Here is a 21,701-nt window from a genome sequence, read left to right on the forward strand (position 1 = left end):
GCTCCAAATATTTTCACGGACGGTAGCAAGAAAGAAGACGGAAAAGCGGGGGCTTCGTTCGTGGTGATGCGGGAAGGACAGCAACCTGTAATCAAGAAATTCAAATTGTGCCGCACTGCCACAGTTTTTATGTGCGAGCTATTCGCCATTGCCGAAGCTCTCAAGTGGCTCACAAATGTAAACGCTAACTTTACTGAAGCTCTCATCTTCTCGGACTCCCAATCATCCCTCAAGGCCATTCAAGACCGTAGCAACACCGACCCATTAGTGAACCAAATTCACCACCTCATCTCTTTCCTCTCCTCCATCCGTATAATAGTCAAATTCGTCTGGTCTAAGGCTCATGTTGGCATAGTGGGGAACGAGATAGCAGACGCTGCGGCTAAGGAGGCCGCCGAGAAGAAAACCGCAACTCTGCTAAATCATTTCCCACTCTCACACGCCAAGCGTCTTCTGCGCCAGCACACTTTAGACGCCTGGCAGTGCGAATATGAGTCGGCCCCGCAAGGGTCCGTAACAAGGTCCTTCTTTCCATCTATCTTTGCAATAGCCCAATTCCGACAGTACATTAAACCTTCGTTCTCCGTCACTCAAATCTTATCAGGTCATGGATATCATAAGACATACCTACACAAGTATAAAATCACTGAGGACGATCGTTGTCCTTGTGACGACGTGACTCCTCAGGACGTCCACCACCTGCTTAAATCCTGCCCAATATTCCGAAAGCACCGAGAAACATATATAATGACATGCCTCAATAAGAACTTAGAACCATTTAACATGAACACTGTACATAAATCTGAAGACGCCGTAAAATATTTAGTAGAACACATAAACCAAATAGTAAACCATTTAAAACGGATCAACGGCACCTAGAAATACAAACAACATAGCTCAAAATTGTTTATAGCGACGATGTGGCATCTGTATCAAATAGCAGATGCCCATCAACGCTACTCTCTCGATACAAACATATAGTATACCCAATCTTACAAATTTGTTCTTAACAGATAAAATTTTAGTGTATAAAAAAAAAAAAAAAAAAAAAAAAAAAAAAAAAAAAAAAAAAAAAAAAAAAAACCTAACCTAACCTAACCTAACCTAACCTAACCCGCCGGTAACCTAACCCGCCGGTAACCTAACCCGCCGGTAACCTAACCCGCCGGTAACCTAACCCGCCGGTAACCTAACCCGCCGGTAACCTAACCCGCCGGTAACCTAACCCGCCGGTAACCTAACCCGCCGGTAACCTAACCCGCCGGTAACCTAACCCGCCGGTAACCTAACCCGCCGGTAACCTAACCCGCCGGTAACCTAACCCGCCGGTAACCTAACCCGCCGGTAACCTAACCCGCCGGTAACCTAACCCGCCGGTAACCTAACCCGCCGGTAACCTAACCCGCCGGTAACCTAACCCGCCGGTAACCTAACCCGCCGGTAACCTAACCCGCCGGTAACCTAACCCGCCGGTAACCTAACCCGCCGGTAACCTAACCCGCCGGTAACCTAACCCGCCGGTAACCTAACCCGCCGGTAACCTAACCCGCCGGTAACCTAACCCGCCGGTAACCTAACCCGCCGGTAACCTAACCCGCCGGTAACCTAACCCGCCGGTAACCTAACCCGCCGGTAACCTAACCCGCCGGTAACCTAACCCGCCGGTAACCTAACCCGCCGGTAACCTAACCCGCCGGTAACCTAACCCGCCGGTAACCTAACCCGCCGGTAACCTAACCCGCCGGTAACCTAACCCGCCGGTAACCTAACCCGCCGGTAACCTAACCCGCCGGTAACCTAACCCGCCGGTAACCTAACCCGCCGGTAACCTAACCCGCCGGTAACCTAACCCGCCGGTAACCTAACCCGCCGGTAACCTAACCCGCCGGTAACCTAACCCGCCGGTAACCTAACCCGCCGGTAACCTAACCCGCCGGTAACCTAACCCGCCGGTAACCTAACCCGCCGGTAACCTAACCCGCCGGTAACCTAACCCGCCGGTAACCTAACCCGCCCTCCCGGGAAAATTCATTGCTTTAGATCCTTTTCAACGTGAAACCACACCGTGTGCTACTTTGGTTACAATGCCATCTAGCAACTAATTGTCGTAAACTTTTTCACAGAATATTTCAATTCATATGAATCAACAACACAACACTTTGACAAGGCTAGCGATGATATATGTCAACACGTTTAAATCAAATCAAATTAATTTATCAATATCATCATTCAATACATATAATAAAACAGTAAAAATATTTTGAACTACTTACACTTGTAAGTATATTAAAAAAAATATTAGGATTAAGAAATAGTAACAGAGCAGGAATTAGAAAAAAAAACTGTCTGTTTGTACACGCAAGCTCCGAAATACTGAACGGATTTGCCGTTGAATCTGATAATGTGCCTAAAATGCTGGCTACATTGCCATTTTGAATTGCAACACTGTTTTGGGCAAAGTACAGGCCAGCATTTTGGTCACGTGTAGACTCTTTTAGTGTCTGCGAACTGATGATACAAAAAAAGAAAATGACACAGCTCACCAACAAGCAGGAACAAAAGAAACCAAGATGCAGGTGTAAAGCTGAGGTGTAGCTGTGCTTGCAGTGCGTTCTTTGACCTTAAGGCTAATTGACAAAGATCTGTGTCCAGCAGTCCCAAAGCCATAACTTTTCACCAACAACGTTAAGCGTCACGTTGCAACTTGTCCGGTTATGTAGTTAAAAGTATTTTTTTAACAAACAAAAAGTAAAGTTATAAGAAACAACACCAAGACAGTTTTAAAACGATAAATCACACAGAAAGCATCCATACGTGGAGTAACAAGCATAAAATTATGACTTTTCACCTTCGATCAACTATAAGTACGTCAATGCTTTTCACCGAAGAAAGTAGGTACGTAAGCTTCACACTTTTGAGTTATGTTTAAAACACCAAACCACCAAAACATGCGAGTTATCGTCTGTGATCGTGAATTATAATCTCACTTCTGAAATGTGAGTGGAAAATTATTATTTAAAACCATTTTAATCGTCAACAAACAATATAAAGTCCACTCCACTTGAAAAATAGCGCCCAAGCGCGCTCACAATCCAACGTTAAAGTGAAAAATAGTGACGTGACGCTGAGTCGATAAAAGTAGTGGTGTTCTGAACCAGTCGGTTGATTTCTTGTGGATGACTTATCCATGCCCATCGTTTGCCCAACTCGAATCAAAACAAGTCTGACTAATCCTACAAACATCTCGTGTTGTTTACCTGCAAGCAGTAGCAGAAACAAACAAACAACTAGGTACTACTTACTGGACTAATAAAAATTATACCTACCACTATCTATATCTAGCCAAAATTTAGCTTTCAACATAACACGTCGTAATTTTTGCAAAGTACGTAATTTGTTAGTCAATATTTTGTTGTTTAGGTATGTTTGTAATGTACCTATGTTTTTCTACTTCATGCTGTGGTCTACTCAAATCTTAGTATGTACCTACCTATGTTTATCTACTGACCGAGGCCTTTCAGTCTTTTCAAGACTGTTGGCTCTGTCTACCCCGCAAGGGATATAGACGTGATTACATATATGTATGTATTTATGCATGTAATTCATATAGATATAACGGGATAAGTTTTCACCAGCCTTTACATACAACGCGTGCCTAAATGCAGTTTGTCCTTAAAAAGATTCTGGGTACCTATGTATAGTTTAGGTAAGTTGGTAAAAATTTTAAGTGGGTGGAGTGAAAGAAAATGTGATGACCTACATTGAAAAGGATATGTTGAGATGGTATAAGGTCAGATTGAAGAAAAAATGTAAGAAATAAAGCAGCACTGACTGAAGAGTGGGACAGGGCCGGCTTTGTCGAATTTTAAAGAACCAACATTTTTATGATTTTAAAAAAAGGGAGATAGAATGTCTTTAAGAAAAGGGATAAGGGTACCTTTAATCGTCATAAGCTGAATGTCTTCAAAAGACTGATAGGCCACATTCAGTTTTTGACTGGCTGCCACTCACAATCAGCTTTTTGGCTTCATGATAGAAATTGAGATTTAAAGAGTGACAGGTTATTAGCCCATTGCCTAAAAGAAGAATCCCATGTTTTACGACAACCATGGGAATTAAGAAGGAGTGGTCCTATTCTTTTTTGAACCACGCATAAAGTCTGAATCTGTATGTATGTGTTTTTGTGCATGTACGAGGTTAGTCACCTCAACCTCACTACGATCTATTAAAATTGGAAGTGTTTCAAAACAAAATCATACGATGTTTGTTTACAATTGTAACGCGTTCTCATTGAGCGACGCGAAAGGTGTGGCGCCCCGCGGCCACGTCACCTGGCCTCGACTCACGTTCACGTATCGTCAGATTATTTTGTACGCGCCATCGCCATAATGCTTCGACGCAAAAATTATTACCGCAAACATGTTTTGTTAGTCGTATAAAGCTCTTGGAGCGTGAGTTAGGAGTTTAGTCTTCAAGAATCGGTCAACCTAGGACTTACAGCCATTGTAAGTGTTAAACGTGACAAGTTGTAAGTTTGTGAAGGTGAAATTACTTTGAGTTGTGTTTACAAACGGACGACAGTGAGTGAAGTTATCGCTTTTAATTTTTAGTTGGTAGCCCCGCCAATCATCCGATTTGACGTCAGAGTCAGAGAACTGTCATCGATCGATTTATTTTGGTTGGTGCGATTTGCCAAAACAAAGTTGAGGAAACGTAATTTCAAAGTATTATTTTAAGCTGTAGTTGGGTGCGATAGTGAAACATCTTGTTCGTGCCGCCGTTGCTGCGCCGTGATTAGTGGTAGAGTTTTCTCGAAAGATAATTGACTTTCCTGTGCTAATAAAGACAATTTTGACTTGGTGCTTCGTATTATTGAATTACGAAATAGGCCAGAACTTATAGGCCTCATTACGTACCTAGTGTGAGTGAACATAGTGCCCTCGTCAAGATGTCCTCTCTGGGCAGTCAGTGGCGCATTCTCCGGCACTACCTTTCCATGACAAACCTCAATGCTGAAGTGGAGAAAATCATCCAGAAAGTAAAGCCCGCCACCCCGGAGCAATGGGAGAGTATGTGCATTTTTGTGGTCCACTTAAAGTTAATCATAAATATACGCCAGCTAACAGTCTAAACATACCTTATTAAATTAAATTGACCTGGATGCTTGTATCAAATGATAACACAGTTCAGCTATCACCTCGCAACAATTGTTTTATAACTAGTAAGCAGCTGTGTGTTCCTTCGAGGCATCAAAGACATGATTTATTGATGGTGTTGAAGCCATTTACTTACTATCCCTCAACATTCTGACATCAGTGCTAAAATTATTCCTCATTTATTTTTATTACATTTTGGTTACAATGGTAAGCAAGTGGGTAGGTTTTTACCTTGTACATGTGTTCTCCATGTTCCAGATTTTATAAACAAATTGGAAAAGGCTCTTGCTGCCAGACCGGTCAGCAAGGTAGCTGCGATAGAGCAGACAGAAACAGACAAACAACAAAATGTTGTGCATGCATCAACTGTTGAGGAAACAGCAGAGAAGGCAATTACAAAAGAAGAGAGAAAACCAGAAGAAAAGTTAAAACGGGAGGAGAAGATGAGCGATGACGGGCTGGTGGTGGGGTCAGAAGCCAAGGACATCACGCTGGAGTCGCTGTGGCAGGGGCTCAAGCTGAAGAAAGACTTGCACTTTGGCAACATCTCGCAGCCAAGCTGGAAGTCCAGCAGACCTGTCGTCACTAAGGTTTTGACCCCTTATCATTTTAAATTAAATTTCTCATTAACAAAAAATAGAAATTATTTTATTTCATTTGTTTTATTTGAAAAAACAATTTATAAAACATTTTTATTGAAAAAAACATTTAATAACAGGGATACACTTATAAACTTGGGATTCTTCTTTTAGAGGATGGGCTAGTGACCTGAGATTTATTTCTCAATTCTATCATTAACCCAACTGGCTGAACATGGCCAAAGTCTTCAAGACTGTTGGCTCTGTCTACCACGCAAGGGATATAGAGATGATTATATGTATGTATGTTATAATAGTCAAAATAAACTTTGATTAATAATATTTCTAACTTATGGGGAATCATATTGTACTTTTTATTATTTTACTCTTAATCTTCAAGCAAGTTTATTTATTTAATTAGGTACAAGCAAAGACTACAGAATACAGCATTTACTGTTCTTATGAGTGTTGAGGGTGATAGTGTTACTTTAATTTGTTCTTCAAGAAATATTGTAACATTTACACAAAGAGCCAAGAAATTTTTAGATAACATTCTGATATCTTCTTTGAACCCAGAAAAAATGAGGTAGACACAATTTGCATAGTTAGATAAAGATGTTTTTTGTGTTATCTACTGAACTATCAGTTCTGATAGTGCGCCGTGCGTGGAGGGAGAGTGCTATGACAGTTCACGGTCGTGTTATGCAGACTAGTGTTGACATAAGAGTGAATTTTATTTGATGTTATCTCAATAAATTTTTGCAAAGAAAGATAGGGCGTCAGCAGAGCATCTCTCGAGAGAGAGTAGGAGATATTAATTTTGTTATTCTTTTATTTCATTGGAAAAATGAATAAAACCCAACTTATATTATAAATAGGATAGTAAGTTTTTTTGTTTGTTTATGACCTCTTCTAAATTCGTCGCTCTTGGTAGGTGGGGTTTAATTTGTTGCTTTTTCAAGTGCTGATAATGCCGTTTTTTTGTAGATGACGTTAAATTCGTCGCTTCTTGTAGATAGCACTAAATTCACGCGGGCAAAGTTGCGGGTAATGCTAGTTGGGTTATGAAAGAGAGAGTTCGAAAAAATGCAAGGGCATAAATTTGTTTTTTTATATTTTTATTTATTTGTCTTATACAATGATGCATAAATCAATAAAGTTTAACCAATTTTACATTAAAGACATAATAAAAAGATTAGGAACAGTAACACTAAATTAACTGTTGGTTAGGAATTATGATTTTTCACGTTCAATGCATTGTATCACAAAGTATCTGATCTGTTTGTGAAAATGATGTACCAATGTGCACCACATGGCCCCCACTGCGCCTCAGTATGTGGCCATGCCATCTGAGTCGTCCTTCTCGGGCCTTTTCTGCAATTGGTGCGACATTAAAGCTTCCGCGGATTTATTCGTTGCGAATCCTATCTAATCTGAGTTTTCTTCTTCCTCCTGGCTATAGTCCCGGTTACATCTTCACCTCTCTCGAGAGTAGCCCGTGATACGCCTCTGACCATGGATCCTCGATTGGGTGGGTCAGGTTTTTACACGAAGTGAATCCCATCTGACCTCCGGAACCCTTGCAGGTAAATCTAACCCGTATTGGATCAATAGTTACACATCCAGTTGCCTGAATGTGCTGGTTTCCTAAAGATGTTTTTCCTCACCAAGAGCATCGGTTAGTATTCAAACTTATGTACATAACTTTGAAGAGTCATTCGTTCGTGGGCGCGGTGAGGATTGGATTGTGCCTTTCTGCGCATCACGCATTTTAACGGGCACTCTACCGATTCGACCACCGGCGCTCTAAATCCTATATAGCCCTATCTACTGCAGGAAATAAGTTGACTAAATACCTTTGTTATTTACTAGCTATTACTCGTATGTACATAGAAGTTACCGCTTTCAGACGTCGATCCACTCCCGCACGGCGTACGTGATCTCCGCGCTGGTGGCGGCGCGCGACGCCGACGCCGCGCTGCGCCGCGCCGACCACTTCATAGCGCACCTCAAACAGTTCCCCGAGGCCAGGGACCACGCCATCAAGGTAATCTGATGGCTGTATTCAGGTCAGGAGTGATGATAAGGCGATCCCCAATTCTTGGGCTATTCTAATAACGCATTGTCGTCGTCACGTAACGTTAATTGCACGAAACATATGTTCCTTATATCATTGTTTCCATGGAAGTTTGGTACCATGGATAGATAAACCGATAGTAGATGCCGTGTGGTACCCAAGTTTCGAACGTACTTCGAGGCTTCGAACTCAATCTGTGTAATTTGTCCCGTACCTATATATACCTATAGGTAAATATTATTGATTTGTTTTTTTTTCTTTATTTCTTTGTTAATTTATTTATTTTGAAGAGACTGTTGGCTCTGTTTACCCCGCAAAGCATTAAGACGTGATTATGTATGTGTATTTGTATTTAGGAGGGCGCGGTGCGCGCGCTGCTGCGAGTCGAGCACCGGCTGGCGGACGAGTGCGCGGAGCTGGGCGGCGCGGTCAACGAGGTCAGTCTACTGTTATACATACATATAATATTGTTTGTATTTTATTTATTGTAATTAAATTAGTTTTTTAGAAAGCTTTAAAACTGAAGAAGAGTGAAGAACTTTAAAAATTATATGATTTTTCTGTATTTGGTCTGTTGATGGGAAATAGACGCGTAATTTCCATAGGCGCTGTCTCTGCTGGGCCACTGCCCCCCGCCGCCAGCGCCCGGGCCGCGCGTGCTGTCGCTGGACGGCGGCGGCGTCCGCGGGCTGATCGCGCTGGACGTGCTGCGCGCGCTCGAGCTGCTGAGCGGCCGCCGCGTGCACCAGCTGTTCGACTTCATCACCGGCGTCAGCACCGGCGCCATCATCGCCGCCGTCATCGGTCAGTCGCTGCGTTACTGTGTCGCGCCATGGCAGTCACTGCGTTACTGTGTCGCGCCATGGCAGTCACTGCGTTACTGTGTCGCGCCATGGCAGTCACTGTATTACAGTGTCACGCCGCGCTCAAGGCGCTGAGCGCCGCGTGCATCAGCTGTTTAACACACGTATAATATAATAATTTTTTAAATGATAAAATGATCTTTGTCCAAGGACACTTTTCTCTTTATTTTTACTCTGTTCTTGCCAGTTCGGCCACACATCTCATCAATATAGGTTAAAAATAATAATAATGTTCCAGGCAGCGGCATCGGCAACCTGGACACGGCTCGCGAGATGTACCGCACGCTCTCCAAGCAGATGTTCGGCAACACCTCGCTCATCGGAGGTAATGTTGATAAACCTCACATACTAAAAAAAAAAAAAAAAAAAAAAAAAAAAAAAAAAAAAAAAAAAAAAAAAAAATACACAAGATACAGTACAGACAGAAAATTTAGAAAAATCATCAAAAAACATAAATAAAATTTGCATGATTAGTAGTAATAATAGCAATAAGATGTTATCAATTGCAGAGAGCACTTTCGGCAATTGTAAAATTTGTCACTACATAAAACCTAATTGTGGAATTCAAAAGTTATTAGAAAACTTACATTTAAAACTTGAAGAGTACTCTCTAAGGGACTTTTGTATTATTTTTATTGGTCAAGATGATTTCAAGAAAACTGACAATTACTTTGACTTAGTATTAAATATAAGAGAGATACTGCAATCAATTACTCACACAAATATTGTTTTATGCTTGCCGACATTTTTATGTAACAATTTTTCAACAATTTTTAATTGGAGATTAGAATTATTTAATAATTTACTATACTTGGACAATCATACACATAAATATGCTTATTTATTGGATTCAAATTTAAATTTATCCTATGACAATAAAATGTTTTCTTTTCATTTAGGTTCTATTAATAATGTAGGCATGAGACAAATATTTTTGGATTTAGAACAATTATTTATAGATATTTTAAGTTATGACAATAGTGATGTAACAGGCGAGATAAATATTGGTACGCATTCAGATTTTTTTCGACTTTACTAACAATGATGACATCTTAACTATCTTACACCAAAACATTGCAGGGCTTTTAAATAAGTCAAACTTGTTAGCTGTTCATTTAGAAGAATTAATTGATAAAAAAATCGATGTAGATATTGTTTGTGTGACTGAACATTTTATGGAGTCAGGCTTTGAAGATATTTTGAACATCTCAAACTTTCGTCTTGCGGCACACTATTGTAGGAATGGTATAAAACGTGGTGGTTCATGTATTTTGGTAAAAAATTGTATTCATTTTAAAGAGTTAAAATGGGTATCAGAACATTCGGTAATTGGTGTTGTTGAATATTGCGCAATAGAATTAACTCAGTATCGATTAATTCTATTATGTGTTTATAGACCAGCAACTTCAAAAGATTATAATACTTTTTACGCTCAATTAGATCTAATATTAAAGACATTAAGTATGAATTCGAATAAACAAATAGTAATGTGTGGGGATTTTAACATTAACATTTTAATAAAATCCGACTTATCTCAAGATTTTGAAAATTTCCTTAGTTGTTACAATCTTAAGTTACAAATACGTGAAATCACTAGACCAATGACAAAAACCTGTCTGGATAATTATGCACACAATTTAAATTTGTCATGTAGAACTAAAGTAATTGAGCTAGCATTATCTGATCATACAGCTCAAATTATTCATATCCCGGTTAGTAAAATTAATAAATTAAGTTATTGGTACGTTAAAAAACGAGTTTTATCTCTGGAACACTTATGTATTTTTAAAAAATACATTAATGACTTCCCATTTTCAGGCATTTATAACACCGATGATCCAAATATTGCTTTTGATTTTTTTCTAGAAAATTTCCAAATGTTGTATAATCTCTGTTTTCCTTTTAAACGTATTACTTTAGGAAATAAAAAGAAATTAAAGTGGATCTCTAAAGGTATAAAAACTTGTTGTAGGAAAAAAAGACTACTTTTGTGGAAATATAGAAAATCGCCATCAGTAGAAACTAAACAGACACTATCAAATTATTCTAAAAAATTGAATAAAATTATAAATTTAACTCAAAAATCTCAAAATTCACATTATATCACCAAATCACAAAATAAATCAAAAGCAGCTTGGCAAATTATAAACGATAGAAATAAAAATAATGAATATATTACAAAAATTGAAAAAAATGGAGAAGTAATTTCAGACCCAAAAACAATTGCAAATGCTTTTAATACACATTTTATTGATAAAATAGAAAAATCATCAAACATGTTATGTGACAGAGTGGATTTACCGTTACAGCCACAAACTATGTTTCTGATGCCTATACTGACTGAGGATGTTGTTAAAATTATACAATCACTTAAAAATAAAACTAGCACAGGTTATGATAATATTTCTACAAAAGTTATAAAATTTGTTTCTGATGATATATCGGGCCATTTATGTCATTTAATAAATTTGTGCATCACTGCTGGAATCTACCCAAATAGCTTGAAAACTACGGTTATAAAACCACTACATAAAAAAGGAGACAAAAAAGACATGTCTAATTTTAGACCAATAGCTTTGGGTTCAATTTTCACAAAAATTTTTGAAAAGTATTTATTTGAATGTATTTTTAATTACTTGACAAAATATAACATTTTATGTGACGAACAACAGGGATTTAGGAAAAATAGAACAATTAATATGGCAATTTATGATTTATTTGACATTGTTATGAGAAACGTAGATAATAAGACACCCGTGTGTGCACTATATACAGATATGACACAAGCATTTGATTATGTCAATCACAAAAGATTATTGAATAAAATGAGTATTTATGGTATTAGAGGAAATGTTTTAAATTTAATTGAATCATACCTTCTAAATAGGAGTCAATATGTAGAAGTAAAAAGTTTATGTTTAAAATCAAAGAATGAAGAGGTTCACAGATCTGAATCAAGAATAAATAGATTCGGAGTACCTCAAGGAAGCGTACTGGGGCCACTGCTGTTTCTAATTTATATCAATGATCTTCCAAAATATATACGACATAAAATGGTTTTATTTGCTGACGACAGTACGGCCATAATCAAATGTGACGATACGAATGAATACGAATGTGACATAAATACAGTTTTAAATGATATTATAATGTGGTTAGACTCAAACAATCTGAAAATTAATTTGCAAAAAACTAAATTAATGCAGTTTCATCAAAGAAAATTACCACCTAATCTGAATATAAATTATAATGGCTACAGGCTGGAGGAGGTACAATCAACAAAATTTCTAGGACTTTCGATTGACAGCAAATTAACATGGTCCTCTCACACTGAGCAAGTATGCAAAAAACTTTATAAAGCAGTATATGCTTTGTTCAAATTGTCAAAAAAAGTTAACATTGAAGTGGTATTAACTGCTTACCATGGTTTAGTTACACCTCATTTACGATACGGCGTTATTTTTTGGGGTAACTCGAGTGGTAATGACAAAGTTTTTAAGGCACAAAAAAGGTGTTTAAGATCGATGTACAATTTGCAAAGTACAGTCAGTTGTGTACCGATATTTAAATCACTGAAATTATTGACACTTCCATGTATTTTTATATTAGAATTATGTATATTTGTGAAATTGAATTCGAATTTATTCAAAAAACTTTCCGACATTAGGATGAGGGTAGATCACATCAGACCCCAACACAAATATAAGTTGGTAACTGGTGGATTTAAAACTGCCATGATGAATAAAAATGTTATCGGAATGGCTCCCATAATTTTTAATAAAATACCCGACAACATTAAAATTCTCGATTTTGTGACATTTAAAAATAAATTGAAATCATTTTTGACAGACAGATGCTATTATAATATAAATGACTTTCTAAATGACGATTTAAAGGACTGGAATTAGCCACTTTGACGTATTGCTTTGGGATATATTTGTATGTGTTTTTTTTTTCTTTCTTTTTTAATGGTTTGGAAGCAATTGGTATTTTTTTGTTCTTTTTTTAATTTTGCGACTAAGTACCTTAATTATTGTACGTCTATTATAGACAGGCCACAGTGACACCTTACATGTTTATCATTTTTATATCTTTTATACCTGTGTACCACAATAAATATTTTTGAATTTGAATTTGAATACTATGTACATACTTTAATTACACATTTTTCCCCTTTTTTTTCAGATTTTTCTGTTTGCGTATTTCAGTTTACAAAATAAAAACTTGAAATATCGCGTTATTTACGAGTACGAGTTCCGCCGCGGCACATATACTCGTAGCATAGTGAGTGAACTATTTAATAAAAGCAGTGCGGTTGCAGGCACGTCGCGGCTGGTGTGGTCGCAGTCGTACTACGACACGGAGGCGTGGGAGCGGCTGCTGCGAGACAGCCTGCGCGAGCTGCAGCTGTCCGAGTGCGCGCGCCGCAACACGCCCAAGGTTTCTATCTATTTCTTCTCGTATAATAATACGAGTGTTCTAATTCAACATTTTATTCATTATTATGGGACTTTTCAACATCACTTAATAATTTTATTGTAATATCGATTGACTTAGATATACTGCCCCCTCCAAAGTGTCAGTGCAGAAGAAGCGGTAACAAACTGCACTGCAGTATTCTGTACACTGTTTAATTTACCGACCGTGTTTTTTAAATGTATGTTACCGCAGAACTCCGGATGTATATTCCAATTTGAAAAATTGGTATGTTAGGTACCAACTCGCTAATTGCTTGGGAAAAACTAATGTTTATTATATTTTCAATTATTTTTAGCTTTTAAATGTTCATTTTATGTAATTTTTGTATAACTTATATTTATTCAACGTACATTGCATAGAATAAATTAGACAGACAGTGTCTGGCAACAGACGTAATTTGTGAGACATCGTGATGATTCACACTTCATCGGCGTGACAGTCGGCCATGAAGACTGCGTGCCAATTTTATGAAACGTAGAGCTATTGATTAATGTGTAACAAGAATACGGTGGATAGTGGTGTTGCACTGGTGATGTAATGTTAGGCATAACCTGCTATGTGTGAGGTTGAGTTGATGGTGAGGAAAGAATGTGTGTAATTTAGTTTTATTTTATTGGAACCAATTAGTATTGAATATTATAATCATAGATGAAGAAAAGTAAGTAAACGGAGTTTATACCTATACACGAGTATGCGCGTGAGCACACACTCACCAATAGCGTGACAGTCGGCCGTCATGACGTGGCGTGCGTTGCAGATGGCGCTGGTGTCGTGCGTGGTGAACGCGGGCGCGCGCCTGTCGCCGTTCGTGTTCCGCACGTACGAGTGCGGGTTCCGCACGCGCTCCGCCTTCCCCGGCACCAGCCGCGCGCGCGTGTGGCACGCCGTGCGCGCGTCCGCCGCCGCGCCCACCTACTTCAACGAGTTCAGGTTCGTCTATATCTCGCAGGGCACCTCGCTCGGACGAGTGGAGTTAGTTGGTTGTACTGATAGTGTTTGTTTAGTTAGCGCACTGGCAGCTTATAAAAAAAGTTAATTTTTAAGAGATGAGTGTCAATTGTTTTTTTTTTTTTCACATTACCCACACAAAAGTTAGACAAGATAGAAGTCACGTTTTATTTTATGTTTATTTCAATGTTTTAAGTTTTATTTTACAATATATTACCTTTACAAATAATAGTGAGTTTTTAATTAACCATTTGGTCCTTCGAGCCGGATGAACTGTGAGTAAAAGTGCAAAGTGTTAGTTACAGACTTAGCGGAATTCGTGAGTAAAAACACTTATTTTCTAGTTGAAAGACTGCAAATATTGTTTCAATCTTACAATTAACAAGGACCTTTTCAGTAAAATCAATTATAAAAATCAAAGTGAGAAAGAACTTAGTACAATATTGAACTGTTTTAACTTAATTTCTAGAAGTGATATTGGACTTGTATTTTGTTTATTCCCGAACTTTGACGCCGTGTAGTGAACATTTTTGCTGTCTTCTTTTCATACCTGCCTACTTAATTTGTGAAATCTATACAACATGGCTAATAAGAACATTAAACAATATGTTACACAGATTATTCAAAATTCAATTAAGATTGAAAAGTTACTTACGAATTCGAAAAAATGTGCTATAGACAAACGAACGAGAGGGTTTTTAGATTCACGTATGGAGGCGTTACAGGATTATTGGACTAATTATACAAGGATTTATGATACTCTTTCTGGACTTGTAGACGTTGAAATTTTAGAATCGGAACATGGCTTAGACTTGGAGAAAAACTTCGAGCAAACTGAAGAATGTTATTTGGAGTTATTATCTTGGCTTAAGGATAAGTCATATGAATTTAAACTTGATCAATGTGAAACCTCGAATTCTCACACTCACTCTGAAAGTCCTAAGATGAGGCCAAAGCTCCCACCGATTTCAATACCTCTATTTTCAGGCGATTATAACCAGTGGATGAGTTTTAGAGACTTATTTCGCTCACTGATTCATGATAACAATCGTTTGACTAAAATCGAAAAACATCATTATCTTAAGTCTAGTCTATCCGGAGAAGCCGAACAACTGCTGAAAAACTACTCGCTTACTGAAGCTAACTACGATGATGCTTGGAAAAAATTGAATGATCGATATGAAAACAAAAGAATGATTGTCAACAATATCCTCACTCGATTTTTGAGTCAAAGGACATTGACCTCAGAGTCCGCAAAGGGTATAAAAGATCTTTTGGATACCTCAAGTCAATGTCTCACGTCCCTCACAAACTTGAATGTCGATTCCTGGAATGCAATAATCGTGCACATATTAGTCTCAAAGTTAGACCTTGAATCTCACAAGCTTTGGGAACAATCTTTAGAAAATTCCACAAGCATTCCAACATATGAGGATTTAATCAGTTTTCTCGAAAAACGATTCCGAGCTATGGAAATGGTGAATATAGCACAACCTCCACTAAGAAGCACTCCAAAACCCGTTCAACATAAAGTAACTAACGTCAAAAGCTTTGCCACTGAAATTGATACTACTTGTACTTACTGCTCACAGAACCATTATATTTGCCACTGTAAAGATTTTGCCTCTCTTTCTGTTACTGAACGTCAAGATTTTATAAAGAAAAACAACTTATGTTTTAACTGCCTAGTAAAAGGACATTCAGTATTTAACTGCAGACAGAGTACAGTTTGCAAAAGGTGCAGACGACGTCATCATACCTTACTTCATCTCACCGCACCTAAGGATGAGAATTCAGCTGAACCTGATAAAGAGAAAGATACCCCAAGCTGCACCTCAGAAAACAGCACTACGCAGAAAACCTCCTGCAATATAAGTGTGAACCTGAAAGCTGAAGCAAACGATTCCCCGGTTATTCTACCTACAGCTATAATAAATGTTGAGTCACAGAACAGCGGTACTTACCCGTTAAGAGCTATGATTGATCAGGGGTCTCAAGGTTCATTTATCTCCGAAGCAGCTGTGAAGTTGTTGAAACTTAACCGTACTCCAACTACAGGCAAAATCTCAGGAATCTCTAATACATCAGTGGTAACTTCAAAGTCTATGGTCTCACTTACAGTCCATTCAACAAAAGATCACACATCAACCTTTAAGGTTAATGCCTATGTTTTAAAGAAACTCACTTCATTGTTGCCTTCACGGGAATTGCCACAAGATACTTGGCCTTCATCTATGCAGTTGGATCTCGCTGATCCAAACTTTCACAAGCCAGGGTCTATAGATGTTCTTCTCGGTGCCGACGTGCATGCACACATTCTCCTAGAAGGCTTACACAAGTGTAATTCTCTTATTGCACTCAACTCTCGCCTTGGTTGGTTAATATCAGGCAGAGTTTCACAAACTGATTCAACAGCATACGAACATATAGTCGCTATGCATACTAAAGTTGAGAAGGATCAGTTACTCAAAAGATCCTGGGAGATAGAAGAGAAATTACCTCACAAAAACCCGACGACTAAATTAGAAAAACAATGTGAAGAACCCTTCAAATATACTCACACTCGACATGATGTCGAGCGACACGTCGTGCGGTTACCACCAATCCAAATGGAGAATGATCCACCCACAAGCCTTGGTGTTATCAAACCTCTTGCTTTCAGTCGCTTACAACAGAAGTATAAACGTTTTACACATAAACCTGATTTCAAGAAAGAATACAACAAATTCTTCAAACAGTTTGAATCACAAGGTCATATGATGATGGTTCCTGAAAAGGAATTAGATGCACATAAGGTATACAACTTACCTCACCATACTGTCTTTAGGCCGACGAGTCTAAGTACCAAGCTATAGCAAGTCTTAATATCTATTCCAAGTAGTATTAGACGGAAATGCTGTAACTGAAAAAGGAAAATCACTAAACGATGAAGTTACTTTTGGATGTTCTCTTCAAAAAGACACTTTTGGCTCGTGGTGGATTTCCATTAGAAAATGGTCATCGAACACTAAAGTGGTGTTATATCAAATCCCAAAATATCACAAAAGTGACTTCCAAAGTGCCGTTAATATTAAGGTTTAATACACTATCAAAACTCTGGGCATCACCTGGAAATTATCTTCTCGAGCTATTAATTAGAGCGCATTGAAAACATACAGTTCCCACGATGGTTCCAAGTTTCAGATGACACATGTAGACGGGAGCTGCATGGTTTCAGTGATGCATCTTGTGCTGCAGTGTTGTATCTCAGAGTCTTGGCAGATGATTGTCAAGTAAGAGTCCGCCTTGTGACTACAAAATCTTAAGTTTGCCCCGGTAAAACAAATTTCTTTTCCACGCCTAAAACTCTGTGGTGCATTACTCTTAGCTGAACTTGCCAACATGTATAAACCTGTCATACAGACACATACACCATAGGCTGCCACCATAGTTTTGTAATGGTTGCGTAAAACTCTAAACCAGTGGACTATGTTCGTTGTAAACCGCATATCTAAAGTTTTGTCACTCACTCACTATAATATCGCTCATATCACATCACATGGACTATATTCCAGTGAATTTCAACAGTCAAGATTATGGTGGAATGGCCCGCAAATTTAATACGATGAAAATGAAATTAAATATATTTTTGTCGACATTCCTTTATTAGATTTAGAAGTATAACACTAAAATCTTATCCAATGTTAATTGTATAGAAAATAATGTAACTTATTATTTAAATAGATTCTCAACCTACTCTTAACGTTTACAAGTTACTGCATATTGTTGTCGATTTTTTTATATTAATATATAGGATTATATAAATGTATAATTAATAAATTAAACATTTGCTGAACCTGTTTATTTGACTACGAATGAACTTTATGATGGTTTTAATCGTTGTATCAAAATGTCACAATCCATTTTCTTTGGAAATGAGATCTTTAAGTTGTTATCAGCTAACAGGTTGAAAAACTTAGTATTAATATTTACGCTTAATCAATTTATTGTCGAAAGTATTGTTCGTATAGAAGTTCATCTCCTTTATGTATTATATTCTAAAGCATATGAAAATCCGTATACCCTTAAGTAATTATTGCACTTGTTTTTGAACTTATTGTTACAAATGCTTATTTGAAATGTCTGCAAATGGGACATCAACGAACTTTCAATTATACGATAGTACACGACTGCCACTAGGAAAATTGCTTTTGGGACATCTTTCAAAAGCACTCAGGGTTAGATGGCATAACAAATGTTGTAACATTAAAGTACAAAGATAGTTTTCACGAGACCAATCGTAAAATTATGCCCTTTGCCCTAAGATGAGCCTAAAAGTCAGTAGTTTTATATTTTCTTTGTTAATTTCACGTTAGATTTTTATTTTCTTTGTTTACACAATTTTAAGGACTTAAGTCGTCCTTGGCCGCCGGAATGTTTGTTTAGTTAGCGCACTGGCAGCTTATAAAAAAAGTTAATTTTTAAGAGATGAGTGTCAATTGTTTTTTTTTTTTTCACATTACCCACACAAAAGTTAGACAAGATAGAAGTCACGTTTTATTTTATGTTTATTTCAATGTTTTAAGTTTTATTTTACAATATATTACCTTTACAAATAATAGTGAGTTTTTAATTAACCAGATAGTGATCCGCCCGCAGGCTGGACGGGCTGCTGCACCAGGACGGCGGCATCATGGTCAACAACCCGGCCGCCGTGGCGCTGCACGAGGCGCGCCTGCTGTACGGGCCGCGCAGCATGGCGCGGGGCACCATCATCTCCGTCGGTATGGGACAAACAATATATGCTACCTCCGACAAAATAACGCTTGTCGCGCTACAATTATTCTATTTATCCTACTAACTGAATTGAAATAAAAATAGAAAAATATTGTCATTTCTCTTAACATGATTAGTCGGTGACAGGCATGGTGTAATAGGAAAGATGCAAGTATGATATTAACGAAAGTTATATGTTTAAAATGTTAAAAAAATATAAAAGGACTACTTCAACATTTTTATTTTAAATTATGTTGATTTTTAACAATAATAACGAATTAAAATTACGTAAAACGAAACTCATTTCAAAACACCAATCAGCGTTCAGTGGCGTCACTCCCGCCATGTCAACTTTTGAGGTTAACTTTGCGTGTGAAATTTATTATTAGCAGTGTTTGTTATTTACATTTTTAATAAAAATGGAAGTTGGATTTATTAAAGCAAACTCCAGGAATTCACCAAAAGTTAGTGTCGACATGGTAGTAACTTTTTTGTCGTGAGTCCGTTTTCAAGTGTAGAAATTAAAGGGACTAGATTACTACGATAGGCATAAATCATAGTTTTTAAACGTTGTTTGCATTTTATTCAGCAATTTCGTCATATGCTATTGGAAGAAGTCTAAATTATCTACATGTGCTTCTGGAAAATCTTTTATAAAAGCCAAAACAATGGGTCAAGTTTCAGTCATTAACAGTTTCTCTCAAGTAAGCAGTTTTTTAATTTAAAGAGATTGAAAAGAAGTTAAATGTGTGTCACAATAATAACTGCATATTTTTAGGTGGATATTTTAAAAGAATATGTAGATTCTCTGTCAATAAAAAAAACTGTCGGGCAAGTATTCTTCGCTACTTTCAAAATACAACTGCAAATGTTTTTCAGCAAAAGGAAAATAGCACTTTTCTGTATAGCACACTCAAATTTTGAAATATCAGAAGAAGTAGATACCTATGTACCATGTGCCATATGATAACAGCATTGTATCTGTTATGAATATTGCAAAGAAATTCCGGATAGATGCTGTATTTTCGAAATTAAAAGATATACAATAATATTTAAGCACATTTTTTTGTCCAAAACTTGCATAAATTTATTGAATAAAACTATGCTTCGAAAATACTTATACTTCGTATAAGTATTTTCGAAGCAGTAATTAATACTTATACATAAACGAAGGCAAGCACGACCAGCGACTGACTGGAGTGACGTCATCGGAAGTGTAGGTCCGTTTTGGCGCGAAAATTTAAACATTCCGTTTAAAGCCGCATTTTTTTACGATAAATTAGATTGTTTTAATTTTTTTATTATGTTAAGACCTATTTTACATGGAATTCTTTTAAATGAAATCAGAACTAAAATTATTGCATGTTCCCTATTGTTTTTGATGAAATCTATCCAAATTAGCGGGCGCTATAAAATGTCATAAAATTTTGATCATGACTCGCTAACGAGCTAATGCTCTTAATGATGAGTAACAAATAAAAGGGTCAAATTTATTAGGAATTTAAATGCATCGGCCTGATGGTGGTGCACGCAAACGAAGCTCCCATAAAAACCATTGTTTCGGTTTCAAGTGATTTTGATAAAATTTTGTATGATCTAATCAAATATATGTAGGTTGCTTGCCCTTGCAATAGTTACGTAAGTCAGTAATCACTTCGTGGATAAACTAGACACACCAGATCCAGAATAATTGTAAGCGCAGGCGGCCCCCGGGCTCCTCACCACGCCGTGATAATGATCGTAAAGTAATATGCAGTTGTTTAAATATTATACCTGTTGTAGGTACCGGCAAGCCTTTGCAAGCCCAACACGACTACAGCCGCCTCGCCGCCGCCGAGCCAGCCTCCACGTCGTGGAGAGAAAAATTCAACAAAATTCTGGACTCCGCCACAGACACGGAAGGCGTCCACCAAACATTAAACGATCTGCTGCCGGGGGACAGCTACTTCAGATTCAACCCGCCCCTGATGGCGCCGTGCGCCATGGACGAGATCGACGACGCGAAGCTAGCTTCCCTCAGGGCGGACACGGAGGCGTATATCAGGAGAAACCAACACAAGTTCGAACGCGCGGCCGCCAGATTGATGCGGCCGCGCCCGTTGCACATGAAGATCGCGGATTCTATCAAACACAGGGCGGTCCTGCTCGGCATGACTGACTGACGAAGACTTCCCCGCCGGCCGCCGTCTGGTGACTCTGATGTCGAAACGTGTTAAAGACTTTGATAGAAAATTATGTGTTTACGAACCTACTATACCGTAAAGTTAGTGGTAACTTTTAACTATAGAAAATGTTCCTTTGAAGGATAAAAAATACAGTGTTTGAACTCTAGCAATATAATTGCAATAGTGACTAGTGATTAGTGTAGTGACATACAGGTATAGCTAGCTTTTACAAGATTTATACGAAGTTTATGTTATTTCTGTTTATCTCGAATGTAGGTCATATCGTTCTAGTCAGATTTTAGGTCTTACTCAAAATAGTATGTCAAACATATAGCTTCGAGTGACACACATTATATAAAAATCGTTGCTAGTAAATGTTATATTTTTATAGTTTTTTTTTCTTTAAATGTTATAAAATTCACGTTTTATAAAAAGTAAGTTATGCAATTGTGATATGTAAATAAGTTAGATTATAATGACAATAAAAATTTTAAAATCAAAGATTGTTGTATTTTCATACTAGCGAAAATAATCTTTTTTGTGATTGCCACGAATATATTCAAAACCTACTGAACCGATTTCAACGAAATTCAGGACAATTGTTTTACTAGGAGAGAGTAAAACAAAAAGCAAATCACAGATTATGAAAATGCGATTATGAATATAGGTAGGTGTAACCG

General features: G+C 37.7%; 1 protein-coding gene across 1 annotated transcript; it reads left to right on the plus strand.

Annotated features, from left to right (window-relative positions):
* Positions 1–4,367: 4,367 nt before the first annotated feature.
* Positions 4,368–21,171, plus strand: LOC106131735 (calcium-independent phospholipase A2-gamma). The gene is made up of 10 exons (XM_060951685.1): positions 4,368–5,069; positions 5,415–5,746; positions 7,644–7,781; positions 8,168–8,248; positions 8,417–8,615; positions 8,913–8,999; positions 12,996–13,114; positions 13,911–14,083; positions 18,740–18,864; positions 20,639–21,171. Exons 1-10 carry the CDS (start codon positions 4,949–4,951, stop codon positions 21,016–21,018), a joined length of 1,755 nt encoding a protein of 584 aa, XP_060807668.1. The 5' UTR covers positions 4,368–4,948; the 3' UTR covers positions 21,019–21,171.
* The last annotated feature ends 530 nt before the right edge of the window (positions 21,172–21,701 follow it).

Source organism: Amyelois transitella, chromosome 26 (assembly GCF_032362555.1).
Source record: "Amyelois transitella isolate CPQ chromosome 26, ilAmyTran1.1, whole genome shotgun sequence".
In the NCBI taxonomy this organism is placed as follows: Eukaryota; Metazoa; Arthropoda; class Insecta; order Lepidoptera; family Pyralidae; genus Amyelois; species Amyelois transitella.